Source organism: Cherax quadricarinatus, chromosome 62, assembly GCF_038502225.1.
Source record: "Cherax quadricarinatus isolate ZL_2023a chromosome 62, ASM3850222v1, whole genome shotgun sequence".
Classification (NCBI taxonomy): Eukaryota; Metazoa; Arthropoda; class Malacostraca; order Decapoda; family Parastacidae; genus Cherax; species Cherax quadricarinatus.
This window is the reverse complement of record NC_091353.1, coordinates 15,880,270-15,894,401: the sequence shown is the minus strand read 5'-3', so window position 1 is coordinate 15,894,401 and position 14,132 is coordinate 15,880,270. Positions and strand designations below refer to the sequence as shown.

Sequence of the window (14,132 nt, the reverse complement as noted above, 5' to 3'; positions counted from 1 at the left end):
CATTAAGTTGTATAGTTAAGTCGTCCAGGGTGGAGTCCAGTACACTTTCAGAGTGGACGGGGAGATTGAGTTTTACCCCTTATATGACATGATGTAATACATGATGTATATGATTATATGAGGATTGTATATGTAATGTTCTTTTAAATAAAATATTAAAAAAAATGAATGAAGGTACTGATTTAATGACGGGTACACTATTGATCGTTAAACCCTTAGCAAATGGTTCGCTGGTTGGTAGGCAGCCTATATGGGATTTAGATTTTGCCACCAAAGTGGCTAGCTTATTGTGCACCCCATATCTATCCTGTGGACGGTAGCGCAAGAGCATATGGGAGTGTGTCATATGCTGAATAAATTGTAACATACTCTTTGCATGCCACACCCCCACCCCAAAATGGCTCTAATAGCCAAGTCTGAGGCGGCTACGGTGAAAAAGCTCTGTTCCACAAGGCACAGTACTCGCTCCCATCTTGTTCCTCATCCTCATATCTGACATAGACAAGGATGTAAACCACAGCATCGAGTCTTCCTTTGCAGATGACGCCCGAATTTGCATGACAGTGTCTTCCACTGAAGACACCGCAAGACTCCAGGAGGATATCAACCAAATCTTTAAATGGGCTGCAGAAAACAATATGAAGTTCAATGATGAGAAATTTCAATTACTCCGATATGGAAAACGCGAAGAAATTAAAACTATATCGGAGCATAAAATAAATTCTAACCACACAATAGAGCAAAAGACTAATGTAAAAGACCTGGGAGTGATAATGTCAGAGGATCTCACTTTCAAAGACCACAACATTGTATCAATCGCATCTGTTAGAAAAATGACAGGATGGATAATGAGAACCTTCAAAACTAGGGATGCCAAGCCGATGATGACACTCTTCAGGTCGCTTGTTCTATGTACGCTGGAATATTGCTGCACACTAACAGCACCTTTCAAGGCAGGTGAAATTGCTGACCTAGAAAATGTACAGAGAACCTTCACGGCGCGCATAACGGAGATAAAACACCTCAATTACTGGGAGCGCTTGAGGTTCCTAAACCTGTATTCCCTAGAACGGAGACAGGAGAGATACATGATTATATTCACTCGGAAAATCCTAGAGGGATTAGAACCAAACTTGCACACGAAAATCACTCCCTGTAGAATGAAAAAATCAGCAGATGATTCAACATCCCCCTCATGAAAAGCAGGGGCGCCACTAGCACGATATTAGACAACACAGTCAGTGTCAGGGGCCCAAAACTGTTCAACTGCCTTCCAGCATACATAAGGGGGATTACCAAGAGACCCCTGACTGCCTTCAAGAAGGTGTTGGACAGGCACCTAAAGTCAGTACCTGACCAACATGGGCTGTGGTTCGTACGTCGGTTTGTGTGTGAACGTCATTAACAGCCTGGTTGATCAAACCCTGATCCACCATGAGGCCTGGTCACAGACCGGGCCGCGGGGGCGTTTTCCCCTGAAACCCTCTCCAGGTATACTCCAGGTAGCTCCGGCCAGTAGACTTGCTTTAAGTACAGCTACACATACAGTACTACAGCTACACATACAGTACTACAGCTACACATACAGTACTACAGCTACACATACAGTACTACAGCTACACATACAGTACTACAGCTACACATACAGTACTACAGCTACACATACAGTACTACAGCTACACATACAGTACTACAGCTACACATACAGTACTACAGCTACACATACAGTACTACAGCTACACATACAGTACTACAGCTACACATACAGTACTACAGCTACACATACAGTACTACAGCTACACATACAGTACTACAGCTACACATACAGTACTACAGCTACACATACAGTACTACAGCTACACATACAGTACTACAGCTACACATACAGTACTACAGCTACACATACAGTACTACAGCTACACATACAGTACTACAGCTACACATACAGTACTACAGCTACACATACAGTACTACAGCTACACATACAGTACTACAGCTACACATACAGTACTACAGCTACACATACAGTACTACAGCTACACATACAGTACTACAGCTACACATACAGTACTACAGCTACACATACAGTACTACAGCTACACATACAGTACTACAGCTACACATACAGTACTACAGCTACACAAATTTATATGATTACAGTTATATAATAACAGATGGTTATAACTAGGACCATAATTTTTAAAGGGGTGGACCGGTAAGCCAGCGGAAGGCCTCGGTCAGATGACCAAAAGCTCCAACGGCGGGTCATCATCTGACTGAGACCCGAGTCAGAAAACACTTGTCCTGTCTCCTGACGAACCTTACCTAACCTAACCATTACCATCATACATATTACACAAATTTAGATGATTACAATCATACATAGTAATGGGTAATTACCTATTTCAAATTCAAATTCAAATTCAAAGTTTATTCTCTATAAGGATTACAATGCTGAGTTTACAGAATTTGGTTATTGTGTGGTTTACATGTAGTAAAATAATAATTACAGAGTGTACCACTAGAACGCTTAGCATGGCTAGGCATTTCGGGCAGACTTAAATCAAATATTAAGTTTAAAATATTACAAAATTATGAGGTAAGTTGGTATTATGGCTAAGTGACTAAATTATGTCTACATACTTACCTGGAGTTAGTAGCCTGATCAACGAGGCTATTACTGCTGGCTGCACGCAACCCGACGTACGAACCACAGCTCGGCTGGTCAGGTACTGACTTTAGGTGCCTGTCCAATGCCTTCTTGAAGACAGCCAGGAGTCTACTGGTAATTCCCCTTATGTATGCTGGGAGGCAGTTGAACAGTCTTGGTCCACTGACACTTATTGTGTTGTCTTGATGGATCTATAATCTATATAATGGATCTATATAATGGATCTATAATTTCCTCACTAACAGAACACAGAGAGTAGTCGTCAACAGAGTAAAGTCCGAGGCAGCTACGGTGAAAAGCTCTGTTCCACAAGGCACAGTACTCGCTCCCATCTTGTTCCTCATCCTCATATCCGACATAGACAAGGATGTCAGCCACAGCACCGTGTCTTCCTTTGCAGATGACACCCGAATCTGCATGACAGTGTCTTCCATTGCAGACACTGCAAGGCTCCAGGCGGACATCAATCAAATCTTTCAGTGGGCTGCAGAAAACAATATGAAGTTCAACGATGAGAAATTTCAATTACTCAGATATGGTAAACATGAGGAAATTAAATCTTCATCAGAGTACAAAACAAATTCTGGCCACAAAATAGAGCGAAACACCAATGTCAAAGACCTGGGAGTGATCATGTCGGAGGATCTCACCTTCAAGGACCATAACATTGTATCAATCGCATCTGCTAGAAAAATGACAGGATGGATAATGAGAACCTTCAAAACTAGGGAGGCCAAGCCCATGATGACACTCTTCAGGTCACTTGTTCTATCTAGGCTGGAATATTGCTGCACACTAACAGCACCTTTCAAGGCAGGTGAAATTGCCGACCTAGAAAATGTACAGAGAACTTTCACGGCACGCATAACGGAGATAAAACACCTCAATTACTGGGAGCGCTTGAGGTTCCTAAACCTGTATTCCCTGGAACGCAGGAGGGAGAGATACATGATTATATACACCTGGAAAATCCTAGAGGGGACTAGTACCGAACTTGCACACGAAAATCACCCACTACGAAAGCAAAAGACTTGGCAGACGATGCACCATCCCCCCAATGAAAAGCAGGGGTGTCACTAGCACGTTAAGAGACCATACAATAAGTGTCAGGGGCCCGAGACTGTTCAACTGCCTCCCAGCACACATAAGGGGGATTACCAACAGACCCCTGGCAGTCTTCAAGCTGACACTGGACAAGCACCTAAAGTCAGTTCCTGATCAGCCGGGCTGTGGCTCGTACGTTGGTTTGCGTGCAGCCAGCAGCAACAGCCTGGTTGATCAGGCTCTGATCCACCAGGAGGCCTGGTCACAGACCGGGCCGCGGGGGCGTTGACCCCCGGAACTCTCCCCAGGTAAACTCCAGGTAAACTCGTGGCATCCCTGTTTTTCAATGGGGGGATGTTGCATCTCCTGCCAAGTCTTTTGTTTTCGTGGGGAGTGATTTTCGTGTGCAGATTTGGGACTAGTCTCTCTAGGTTTTTCCAAGTGTATCTTTCTCACCTGCATTCCAGGGAATACAAATCAAAGAACTTAAACCGTTCCTAGTAATTTAGGTGCTTTATCTTACACTTGCCGTGGAAGTTCTCTGTACATTCTTCAGGTCTGCGGTTTCGCCTGCCTTGAAAGGGGCCATTATTGTACGGCAATATTCCAACCTAGAAAGAACAAGCGATTTGAAGAGAATCATCATGGGCCTGGCATTCCTATTTTGAAGGTTCTCATTATGCATCCTATCTTTTTATCTAGCAGATGTGGTAAATACATTGTTATCTTTGAAAGCGAGATCCTCTGACGTTATCACTCCCAGGTCCTTCACATTAGTTTATCGATCTATTGTGTGCTTAGAATTTGTTTTATACTCCAAAGCAGTTTTAATTTCCTCAGGTTTTCTAAAGCGGAGTAATTTAAATTTGTCTTCACTGAACTTCAGTTTTATCTGCCGCCTATTTAAAGATTCGGTTGATGTCCGCTTGGAGTGTTGCAGTGTTTTTGATGGACGACACTGTCATGCATATTCGGATGTCATCCGCAAAGGAAGACACGGTGCTGTGGCTTACATCTCTGTCTGTGTCAGAAATGAGGATGAGGCAGAGGATGGGAGCGAGTATTGTACCTTGTGGAATAGAACTCTTCGCTGTAGACGCCTCTGACTTTACTCTGTTTACTATTACTCTTCCTGCTTTCTTAGGAAGTTATAGATCCATCTACCAACTTTTCCTGTTATTCCTCTATCACGCATTTTGTGTGCTATTACATCTGTATTTTGTTTGTCCTCCAGAACATCCAAGACCATGTTATAGTTGTCCGGTATTTGGAAAGGCATGAACGAGCTGCTCTAAACCCACGCTGCCCTGGGTTGTACAAGTGATGGGTATCTAAGTAGGCGGCCATTTTAATTCTTACAACCCTTTCAAAGATTTTTATGATGTGGGGACGTTAATGCTATCAGTCTGTAATTCTTTGCAATTCCTTTACTGCCACTTTTGTGGAGAGGGCTGTCTATTGTTTTTAGTGACTGTGGGATGACCCGTGTCCATGCTCCCTCTCCAAAGAATGCTTAAGGCATCTAAAATGGGCTTCTTGTAATTCCTTCCTTGTAACTACCTTCTCCTAGGATAATCTAGTGGTTATAATCATAAACATAATTTTTAAAGGGGTGGACCGGTAAGCTAGTGGAAGGCCTCGGTCAGATGATCAAAAGCTCCAGCGGCGGGTCACCATAAGACTACGACTTGCGTCAGGAAACACTTGTTATGTTTCTTGACAAAGCTTACCTAACTTAACCTTCTTCTAGGATGCGGAGTGCCTTAGGAAAGAAGAGCAAGCCTAAGAAGCGCAAGACTCCCAAGTCTGAGCTGTGGGGGAAGGTGTCTATGGAGATTCCCCTCAGACCCTCCTGGGACTTGATGGAGGAAGAGCCCATTGAGGTGAGTAGATGTTAACAACATAAGAACATAAAAACATAAGAATGGAGGAACACTGCAGAAGGCCTACTGGCCCATGCGAGGCAGGTCCTTTATTATCATAATAAAACGACTACTACCGTGGTGGAGGAGAGTCTCCCTCCACCACGATGCTGTGAACACTAACTCCAAGGCCGAGGGACTGATTACCTCATCTTTTGTATAAAGCTTCCTAGAATCTAGAAATACGTCTACTCCCGTACCCAATGACTACTACCTAAATCTAGAAATAAACCCAGACACCCTCCCACTCATATATTTGTCCAGTCTCTTCTTAAAGCTACCCAAGGTCCTAGTCTCTATCACCCCACTGGGAAGACTGTTCCACGCATCTACAACTCTGTTAGAAAACCAGTACTTACCTATGTCCTTTCTAAATCTAAATTTATCCAACTTAAATCCATTATTCCTGGTTTTTACCTGGTTCGACACCCTCAGTACTTTATTAATATCTCCCTTGTTTATGCCCGTCATCCACTTATACACTTCAATGATATCTCCCCTCATTCTACACCTCTCCAGAGAGTGGAGATTTAAGGCTTTGAGTCTATCTTCATACGGGAGGCTCCTTACACAGTAAATCATTTTAGTCATTCTTCTCTGTATGTTCTCTAATGAGTCTATATCCATCCTGTAGTAAGGGGACCAAAACTGAGCAGCATAATCTAAATGAGGCCTCACTAGTGATGTATAGAGCTGTAAAATAACTTTTGGACTTCTGTTACTTATACTTCTTGAGATAAATCCAAGATTAATCTGTTGGCCTTGTTGCGCACACTAAGGCACTGCTGTCTTGGCTTTAGATTTCTGCTTACCATGACTCCCAAGTCTTTTTCACAATCTGTATGATCAAGCTCCACTTCACCTAGATTATAGCTTCGAGGGTTATTTTCATTACCATGGGCAAGTACCTTACACTTATCCACATTGAACTTCATCTGCCACTTTTCAGACCAAGACATTAATTTGTCCAAATCGTCCTGGAGTTCATTGATATCCTCCTCAGAGTGAATTATACGGCCTATCTTTGTATCATCAGCAAACTTACTCATGTCACTCGTAATCCCTTCATCAAGATCATTAATGTAAATTATGAACAAGAGAGGGCCTAAAACTGATCCTTGTGGAACGCCACTAGTGACTAATCCCCATTCAGATTTCACTCCATTAATGGTAACTCTCTGCTTTCTATTGGTAAGCCATGCCTCAATCCATGCTAGAACTTTACCTCCTATACCATGAGCTGCCACTTTTCTTAAGTCTCTTGTGAGGTACTCTGTCGAAGGCTTTACTAAAATCCAAATAAACAATATCATATTCCTTATCACTGTCAACTGCCTCAAATGTTCTATTGAAGAACGTCAGTAAGTTTGTCAGGCAGGAACGACCTCTCGTGAATCCATGCTGAGATTCATTTATCAAGTTATGCTCTTCAAGGTGACTTCTGATAATGTCAGCTATAATTGATTCTAATAACTTGCCCACTATAGATGTCAGGCTTATTGGACGGTAATTTGAAGGAGTGGACTTATCCCCTGATTTGAATGTAGGAACCACATTAGCCATCTTCCACAACTCTGGCACAACACCGGTAAGGATGGACGCATTGAATACACTCGTTAATGGCTGACTAAGCTCCATCTTGCATTCCTTAAGTACCCTTGAAAACAACTCATCGGGTCCCGGGGACTTATTTTGTTTCAGTTTGTCTATCTGTTTAATAACCATGTCCCTCGTGACAGTAATATTAGTTAACTTAAATTCATCAGGAACTAAATAATTGTTAATTACTGGAATCTCATTTACATCTTCCTGTGTAAAAACTGACAAAAAATAGTCATTAAATAAGGAACACATTTCCAGTTCATTATCCGTCAGCTGTCCATTCCCAGTTTTCAGAGGTCCTACTTTTTCCTTCACCTTCGTCCTATACACTTGAAAGAACCCCTTTGGATTAGTCTTTGATTCATTAGGAACTCTAATTTCATAGTCACGTTTAGCCTTTCTAATCGCCTTTTTTACTTCTCTTTTAAGCTGAACATATTGGTCAGTAAGGTTAACCTCTCCTCTTCTGATGCGCCTATAAATTCCCCTTTTCTCCCCTAATAGATGCTTTAGCCTCCTGTTAACCCATTTATGATCGTTATTATTAGACCTAATTTCTCTCTGGGGAATGTATATACTCTGGGCACTGTGTACATTATTAAGAAAACAATCATAAAAGCAGATCCCTTCATATTCATAAGTATGATTATCGTCAATAAAATCATTAGCTAGATAACCCCAATTAAGATTAGACAGATGTTCCCTAAGTCCATTATAATCGGCAGAACGAAAATCAGGGATTTTTACTGTATTATCATTATTCTTGCATTCCCAATTAATGCTAAAAGTGATGGATTTGTGATCACTTGCGCCAAGCTCTTCAGTGATCTCCAGATTATTCACGAGTGTTTCCTTATTTGACAAGACTAGGTCTAGCAAATTATTACCCCTGGTAGGCTCAGTTACACTCTGTTTCAGAAAACAGTCCTGAACTGTTTCCATAAAGTCACTGGACTCTAGATTACCTGTCAAAGAATTCCAGTCAATTTGACTAAAGTTAAAGTCCCCTACTATGACTATGTTACTGTGTCCAGAAGCCCTAACAATTTCGTCCCAAAGAAGTCTCCCTCTATCGTGATCCAAGCCTGGAGGTCGGTATATTACACCTAGAATTAGTTTTTCTTGACCCTCCACGAACTCTACCCAAACAGACTCTGTTACTGCTCCATCTATTTTTATACCTGTTTTTATGCAACAATTAATATTTTCTCGAACATACAATGCAACTCCTCCCCCCTTCCCATTACATCTATCCACATTGAACAACTTAAATCCCTGAATATTACACTCAGCAGTCATATCCCGACTCTTTAAATCATACCACGTTTCAGTTAATGCAATGATATCAAAGTTCCCAGCACATGCTACCAAACGTAGTTCATTAATTTTATTTCTTGCACTTCGACTGTTAGCATAAAATACCGTCATATGTTTTTTCTTCTGCACATTTTTCCTATTCATCTTTGTTTTTACACAATTTCTGAAATTATCATTACCCAGAGTTACTCCATGACAGTTACTATTAAGATTCTTAATATCAGAGCATAAGTCAATATATCCATACTCATTATTAATCATTTCTAAACCCATACCTCTAACTAATCCTAGTTTAAAGTCCTAACAACCCCCTCAACTGAGTTAGCAAGAAAACCCACACCTGCCCTGGATAAGTGAACCCCATCCCTGGCATACATGTCATTTCGGCCATAGAAGTTGTCCCAGTTGTCAATGAATGGTACTGCATTATCCTTACAGTGTTTATCCAGCCAACAATTAATACCAATTGCTCTGGACAACCATTCATTACCAACACCTCTTCTTGGCAAAATGCCACATATAACAGGGCGCCCCCCCCTTCTTCCTAATTATGTCTATAGCTGTCCTGAACTTTCTAACTAAATCCTCACTTCTACGCTTGCCTACATCATTGCCTCCAGCACTGAGGCAAATAATAGGATTGATCCCATTACCATTCATGATGTTGTCAAGCCGGCTAACAATGTCCTCCATCCCAGCCCCAGGAAAGCATACCCTTTGTCTCCTACTCCTGTCCTTCAAGCAGAATGCCCTATCCATGTATCTAACCTGGCTATCCCCAACAACAACAATATTCTTACCTTCCTTGTTGTCGTTCGTCGTGACGATCCCAGTAGTCGACTCACATTCGTCGGGTAGCACCGAGAATGCGTTGGAGGTTTCCACAGGAGTTTCCACAGCAGTCTCTTTCTTCTTCATCGTTTCTGGCTTTCCATTCATCTTCTTGATCGTCAACTTCGTCGTCCCCTGCTGTCCAGCCACTGACCACGATCCCTTCTTGACCTGAGGACTCGAAACAGGAGGACTACTACGAATCCTCTTGTTTTCCTTGGTCAATCGCCGTATCTCCATCTTCGCTGCCCTCAATTCTTCCTTAAGTTGCTGGTAAAGTTTCTCGATGGAGGGCATCTTGGTTCAGTCCACGGGAGCAAACAAGACACTTATGGTGCCATTTGCTCCCTCCTCTAGGTCATTTGTGTAAATTGTAACTAAGGAGCCTAATACTGATATGTGCAGAATGCTACTTGTTACTAGTTTCCATTCTAATCTCTTCTATTGTCTGCAAACATTGTCTGTTGGTCAGCTGTGCCTTACTTCAAATGAAAACACCTACAATATCATGTGCTTCCACTTTCATATTGTCTCACGTGTTGGTACTTTGTCAAATAACCCACACACAGAGAAACCTTGGACCATTTACAAGTTGCACTGTAAATTGTAAATGGTCCAAGTTGGACCAAAACGTTGTCATAAGCTTCTCTCTCCTATGTGTGGGTTATTTTGTGTACTGTTCCAGTCATAGTATTGTGCCTTTTTGTTCTTTCTTTGTGTGTGCTCACTGTTTGAAATGATCGACGAAGCAGGCAGTTGCAGCAAAATATGGTACAGAGCTGCTTCCAAAACTTGCTTGAAGCTTCAGGTATCTATGACTTAACACACAGAATGCAGGTGATGAGTATGGATATAATTACTGCAGTAACACTTGCAAGTTGATCAAACGTGTGTGTTAGTGGTCAACTTCTGTGAGGTGGCTGGGGCAATATATATATATATGGCAGTAGTGCATATACGAGTGAATAGCAGAAGACCTGAAAGTCCACACTACAGAGAATGCTCAGGCCTCAACTTTTGTCTTTATTAAGGACTATCCATTATTATCTAAATCTGTGTGAGGGAGAATAATACAACAGAAGACTCCTCACCCTCTTTTCCCTCTGGCCCCCCTGCCAGTATGAAAAAGGGAGAAAACATACCATACTATAATGAGACAATGGTATGAAGTTTATTGGTGAGAAGTGGATGGAAGGTATGAGTTACAAAATATAGTACAGTACCTCAACATTTTAGTACTGTTCCTACCTTATTTACTCATGTTATTTCACTGCTATTCACAGAGCTGTGTACCAGTAACTACTCCACCATCAGTAGATGTGTGTTTACATTGTGCATGAGCGTGATGAATAGTAAGTGTTGATTTGCTCAGAAGTGTTGTCCAGCCATAGTAAATAAATATATTAATTTTGCTAATATCTCCCAAAATAACAATTTGCACAAGAAGCTTATTCCAGGCTGTAGATACCACTGTTTCTACTGTTAAAACACTTTGGTGCAGGTGGATAAGAACAACAGGAAATCCTGAACTGCTTCCAAGCAAACACTTGAATACAAGTGGCCACTGCTAGGACTACCACACCTTTACTGTTACCCCTACTATGCAATGCCCTGGGTATCTTATTATTGATTTTATACAATATAGACATGTTTAAAAATAAGATGCATGTGCAACACTTTGACATCTTTCTTGCTGAAACATTTTGTTGACACAACTGGCTTCTTTAGTTGAATACAAGTGAATATTTCACCAGAGAGTAGAAATAGCTTTGATGGGTTTAGTGTGTCAGTCTTGGCAGAAAGCCGCCAGTCTCACAAGCCTAATGCATGGGCATGTGGCCATCCATACCTTACAAGAGCAGAAGTGAAGTGACTGGAAGCAACACCAGAGTGGCTTGTACATCAGTTTACATGCAGCCAACAGTAACAGCCTGGTTGGTCAGGCTCTGATCCACCAAGAGGCCTGGTCATAGACTGGGCCACGGGGGCAGTGAACCCTGAAACACTCTCCAGGTATACTCCAGGTATACCACAGGTGATAATGGCCCACTAGTGAAAGTACATCATGCTAAATGGTTGTTTAACAAAGAAATTTCAGATTTTTTCCTGTACTAAGATACCACAATGTATCAGAAAAGTATCTCGTTATTTATTATACCAACAAGTTGAAGAATAAGACATGTGCAACAACCATTTCTTTCATGGCTCATTGTCAACTGTTTGTCCTTATGTACACCACCTCATAAAACTAACATCAGGGTATTTTTTTTTATCAAACACGATTATAGCCGAATGGAGTAAACTACTGTACCTACTGAACCTCCTGGACAAGTACTTTACAAAGTTGTGGTCGTCTGTTTGTAAAGTACTTGTCCAGGTGGTTCAGTAGGTACAGTAGTTTATTATATTCAGCTATAATTGTGTTTGATAAAAAAAATACCCACGTTTGTGTTGCATCTCGTGTCTCAAAGTTTCATGTCATTATTTTGAGTTATTGATTCACTTTGCACATCAAATTGTTCTTCATGTTTGAGTATAAAAGCCATTCAATATTCTCAAGGTTTGAAGAAAATCGCCATGTCTCCATTTCCTGTGAGAAAATGTTTGTTCTTTGATTTCATTATTAAGTACTATTACTACTACAACAATCAAAACTTTAGTGCTAAATCCACAAGGGTCTGATTTCTTCAAATGGTTTAATTTTTAATGATGGTATGAGCTTAGTTCTTACTTCTGCCCTTTCCAGTCTATATTTATCTCATATGTAATTTGGAGACGAAAACTTTACAGTATTCAAGATTCAGTCTAGTAAGTGCATTATAATCAGTATTGTTTGTGGCCTTTTGCACTCGAATCTTTTTGCTGCTCGCAGATATATACTGTTGCGTATAATTATTAAGTCCATTTCTTCGCTTGTTTCTGTTAATTTGTTGCCAAACATTTTGTAATGTTTGAGATTATCTCCAAAATGTATTATTAGTCTGGAGAGAGTTCCGGGGGTCACGCCCCCGCGGCCCGGTTTGACCAGGCCTCCCAGTCCCAGGATTTGTACCCATTTTACTGTCAGCTGCAAATTTTATGTATTTGTAGTGAAACTATTTTCACATGGTCGTATAGATTCTCAGTTCAATATGTGTAAGCGGATGAGTGAATTTGATTCTGTACTGCAGGGAAACAGTGACTGAGGTCAAGGGAGTTGATGGGGTCAGGGAGGGCTGGCGGGGTCATGGCTAGCGAGGTTAAGCTAGCGTTTTTAGCTGCCACATAAAATGTATCATTATCAAGAGGTGGGAATCCTATAAACCACTACCACTATTTACCATGCTAGTAACATGGGTTAAAGAAGTGAAACAAAGCTGAAGTATTGAACGTAGATCCTGTTTATACAAATATATCCCGACAGTGTGAATGAGAAGTCATGACCCCCTTCACCCTAACGCTCTCTACTTGCCTACATACATTTGCATGGGTCGATTCATTTCTCTTGGCCCTCTTATCGACTGGTTGCAGCGTTTCCTGTGACAACTAAGAGGTGCCTAGACTACCTGGAATGCACTAGTGCCAAGGGGATTGCATCAGCTGCAGACAGGTGTGGTGGTATGCCGTACAGCAATAAAGGATTGGAACAGACTACCCGCACATGTCAAAGCCAGTCATAGCATGAACCAGTTCAAGAAGTGCCAAAAGGTGTCTGATGAATGTAGCTACAGAAAGGGAGGAGAATGATTTTCTATTTTTTAGCTAACATACGTGTAAATTTTACCTTATTCCTAGTAATGACCCTCGTTTAGTAGATAGTCTTAATGACCCTCGTGTAGTTGATAGTCTTTTTAGTATAATAAGATGTTATCTTCATTATAGAATAATAAGAAAATATTATAACCTTTATATTATAATAATAAGGTAAAAGGACCCCAATGGAAATAAGTCACTTTGTCTAACTTTTTTGGGTTATCCTAGGTTCTCTACACATTTGCTGCCATGTATGATCATTCTATATAACTGTATTTGTGTATACCTGAATAAACTTACTTGCCGTATGTATGGGTGGTGTGTGTGATGCGGCACGGTCTATGGGCGAGGAGGGAGGGAGGAATGTAGTGGCTGCTCATGCGGTGAAGGTCACAGCCTAAGTAGTGAGGGTGGTGTCTGATGCCTCAAGGCAACCCACACACACATGGGCAATAAGGACTGGAATAAAGGGAAATTGCGATAACAGTAAATGAGGTAAGAAAAAAAAATGTTACTTGGAGATACCTTGAACCCAGAAGCAATCTACTAGTACCATCTTATCTCTTACCAATATATTATATTAATCATCAATCATTTACATAAACTTTGTATTGCGTAAGCCTATGCACTAGTCATCAATTTAGTCTTTAATTCCAGCCAACATCCTCAGAGAACTTCTCATCAATGAGTTTAAATTGGTGCTACCCGCCGGGTCACCATCTGGAAAAGACCCGGGCCGGGACTACACTGGCAAACCTACTACTACTTTATCAATGCCCGTATCTTTCATTCCCGCGGCGCTGTATTCCCCTGTCTGCTCCAGCACTCTCCCATGAATAAAACATTGCTTTATCGGTGAGATAATCCCTCGACAAATTGACCATTAAAATGACACATGCAAACTGTTGAGGGAGGAGCCAATGAGTGATAGGCAGTGATGAATGCGGGTACAGGGGTTGGTCAAGGGTGAATTGCTCTCTTGTGTTTTGTCAGTCAGAAAACAGGACACTGCC

The 14,132-nt window shown here is 41.3% G+C and overlaps 1 protein-coding gene across 1 annotated transcript in view; it reads left to right on the top strand.

The window, feature by feature from the left end:
• Positions 1-5,639, top strand: part of LOC138854520 (uncharacterized) — a 161,876-nt gene extending 156,237 nt beyond the window's left edge. Inside the window, exon 3 of the mRNA XM_070098290.1 lies at positions 5,466-5,639. Within this exon, the coding sequence (XP_069954391.1) occupies positions 5,466-5,613 (148 nt within the window). The 3' untranslated portion in view covers positions 5,614-5,639. The remainder of the gene's footprint in view (positions 1-5,465) is intronic.
• Positions 5,640-14,132: the final 8,493 nt, after the last annotated feature.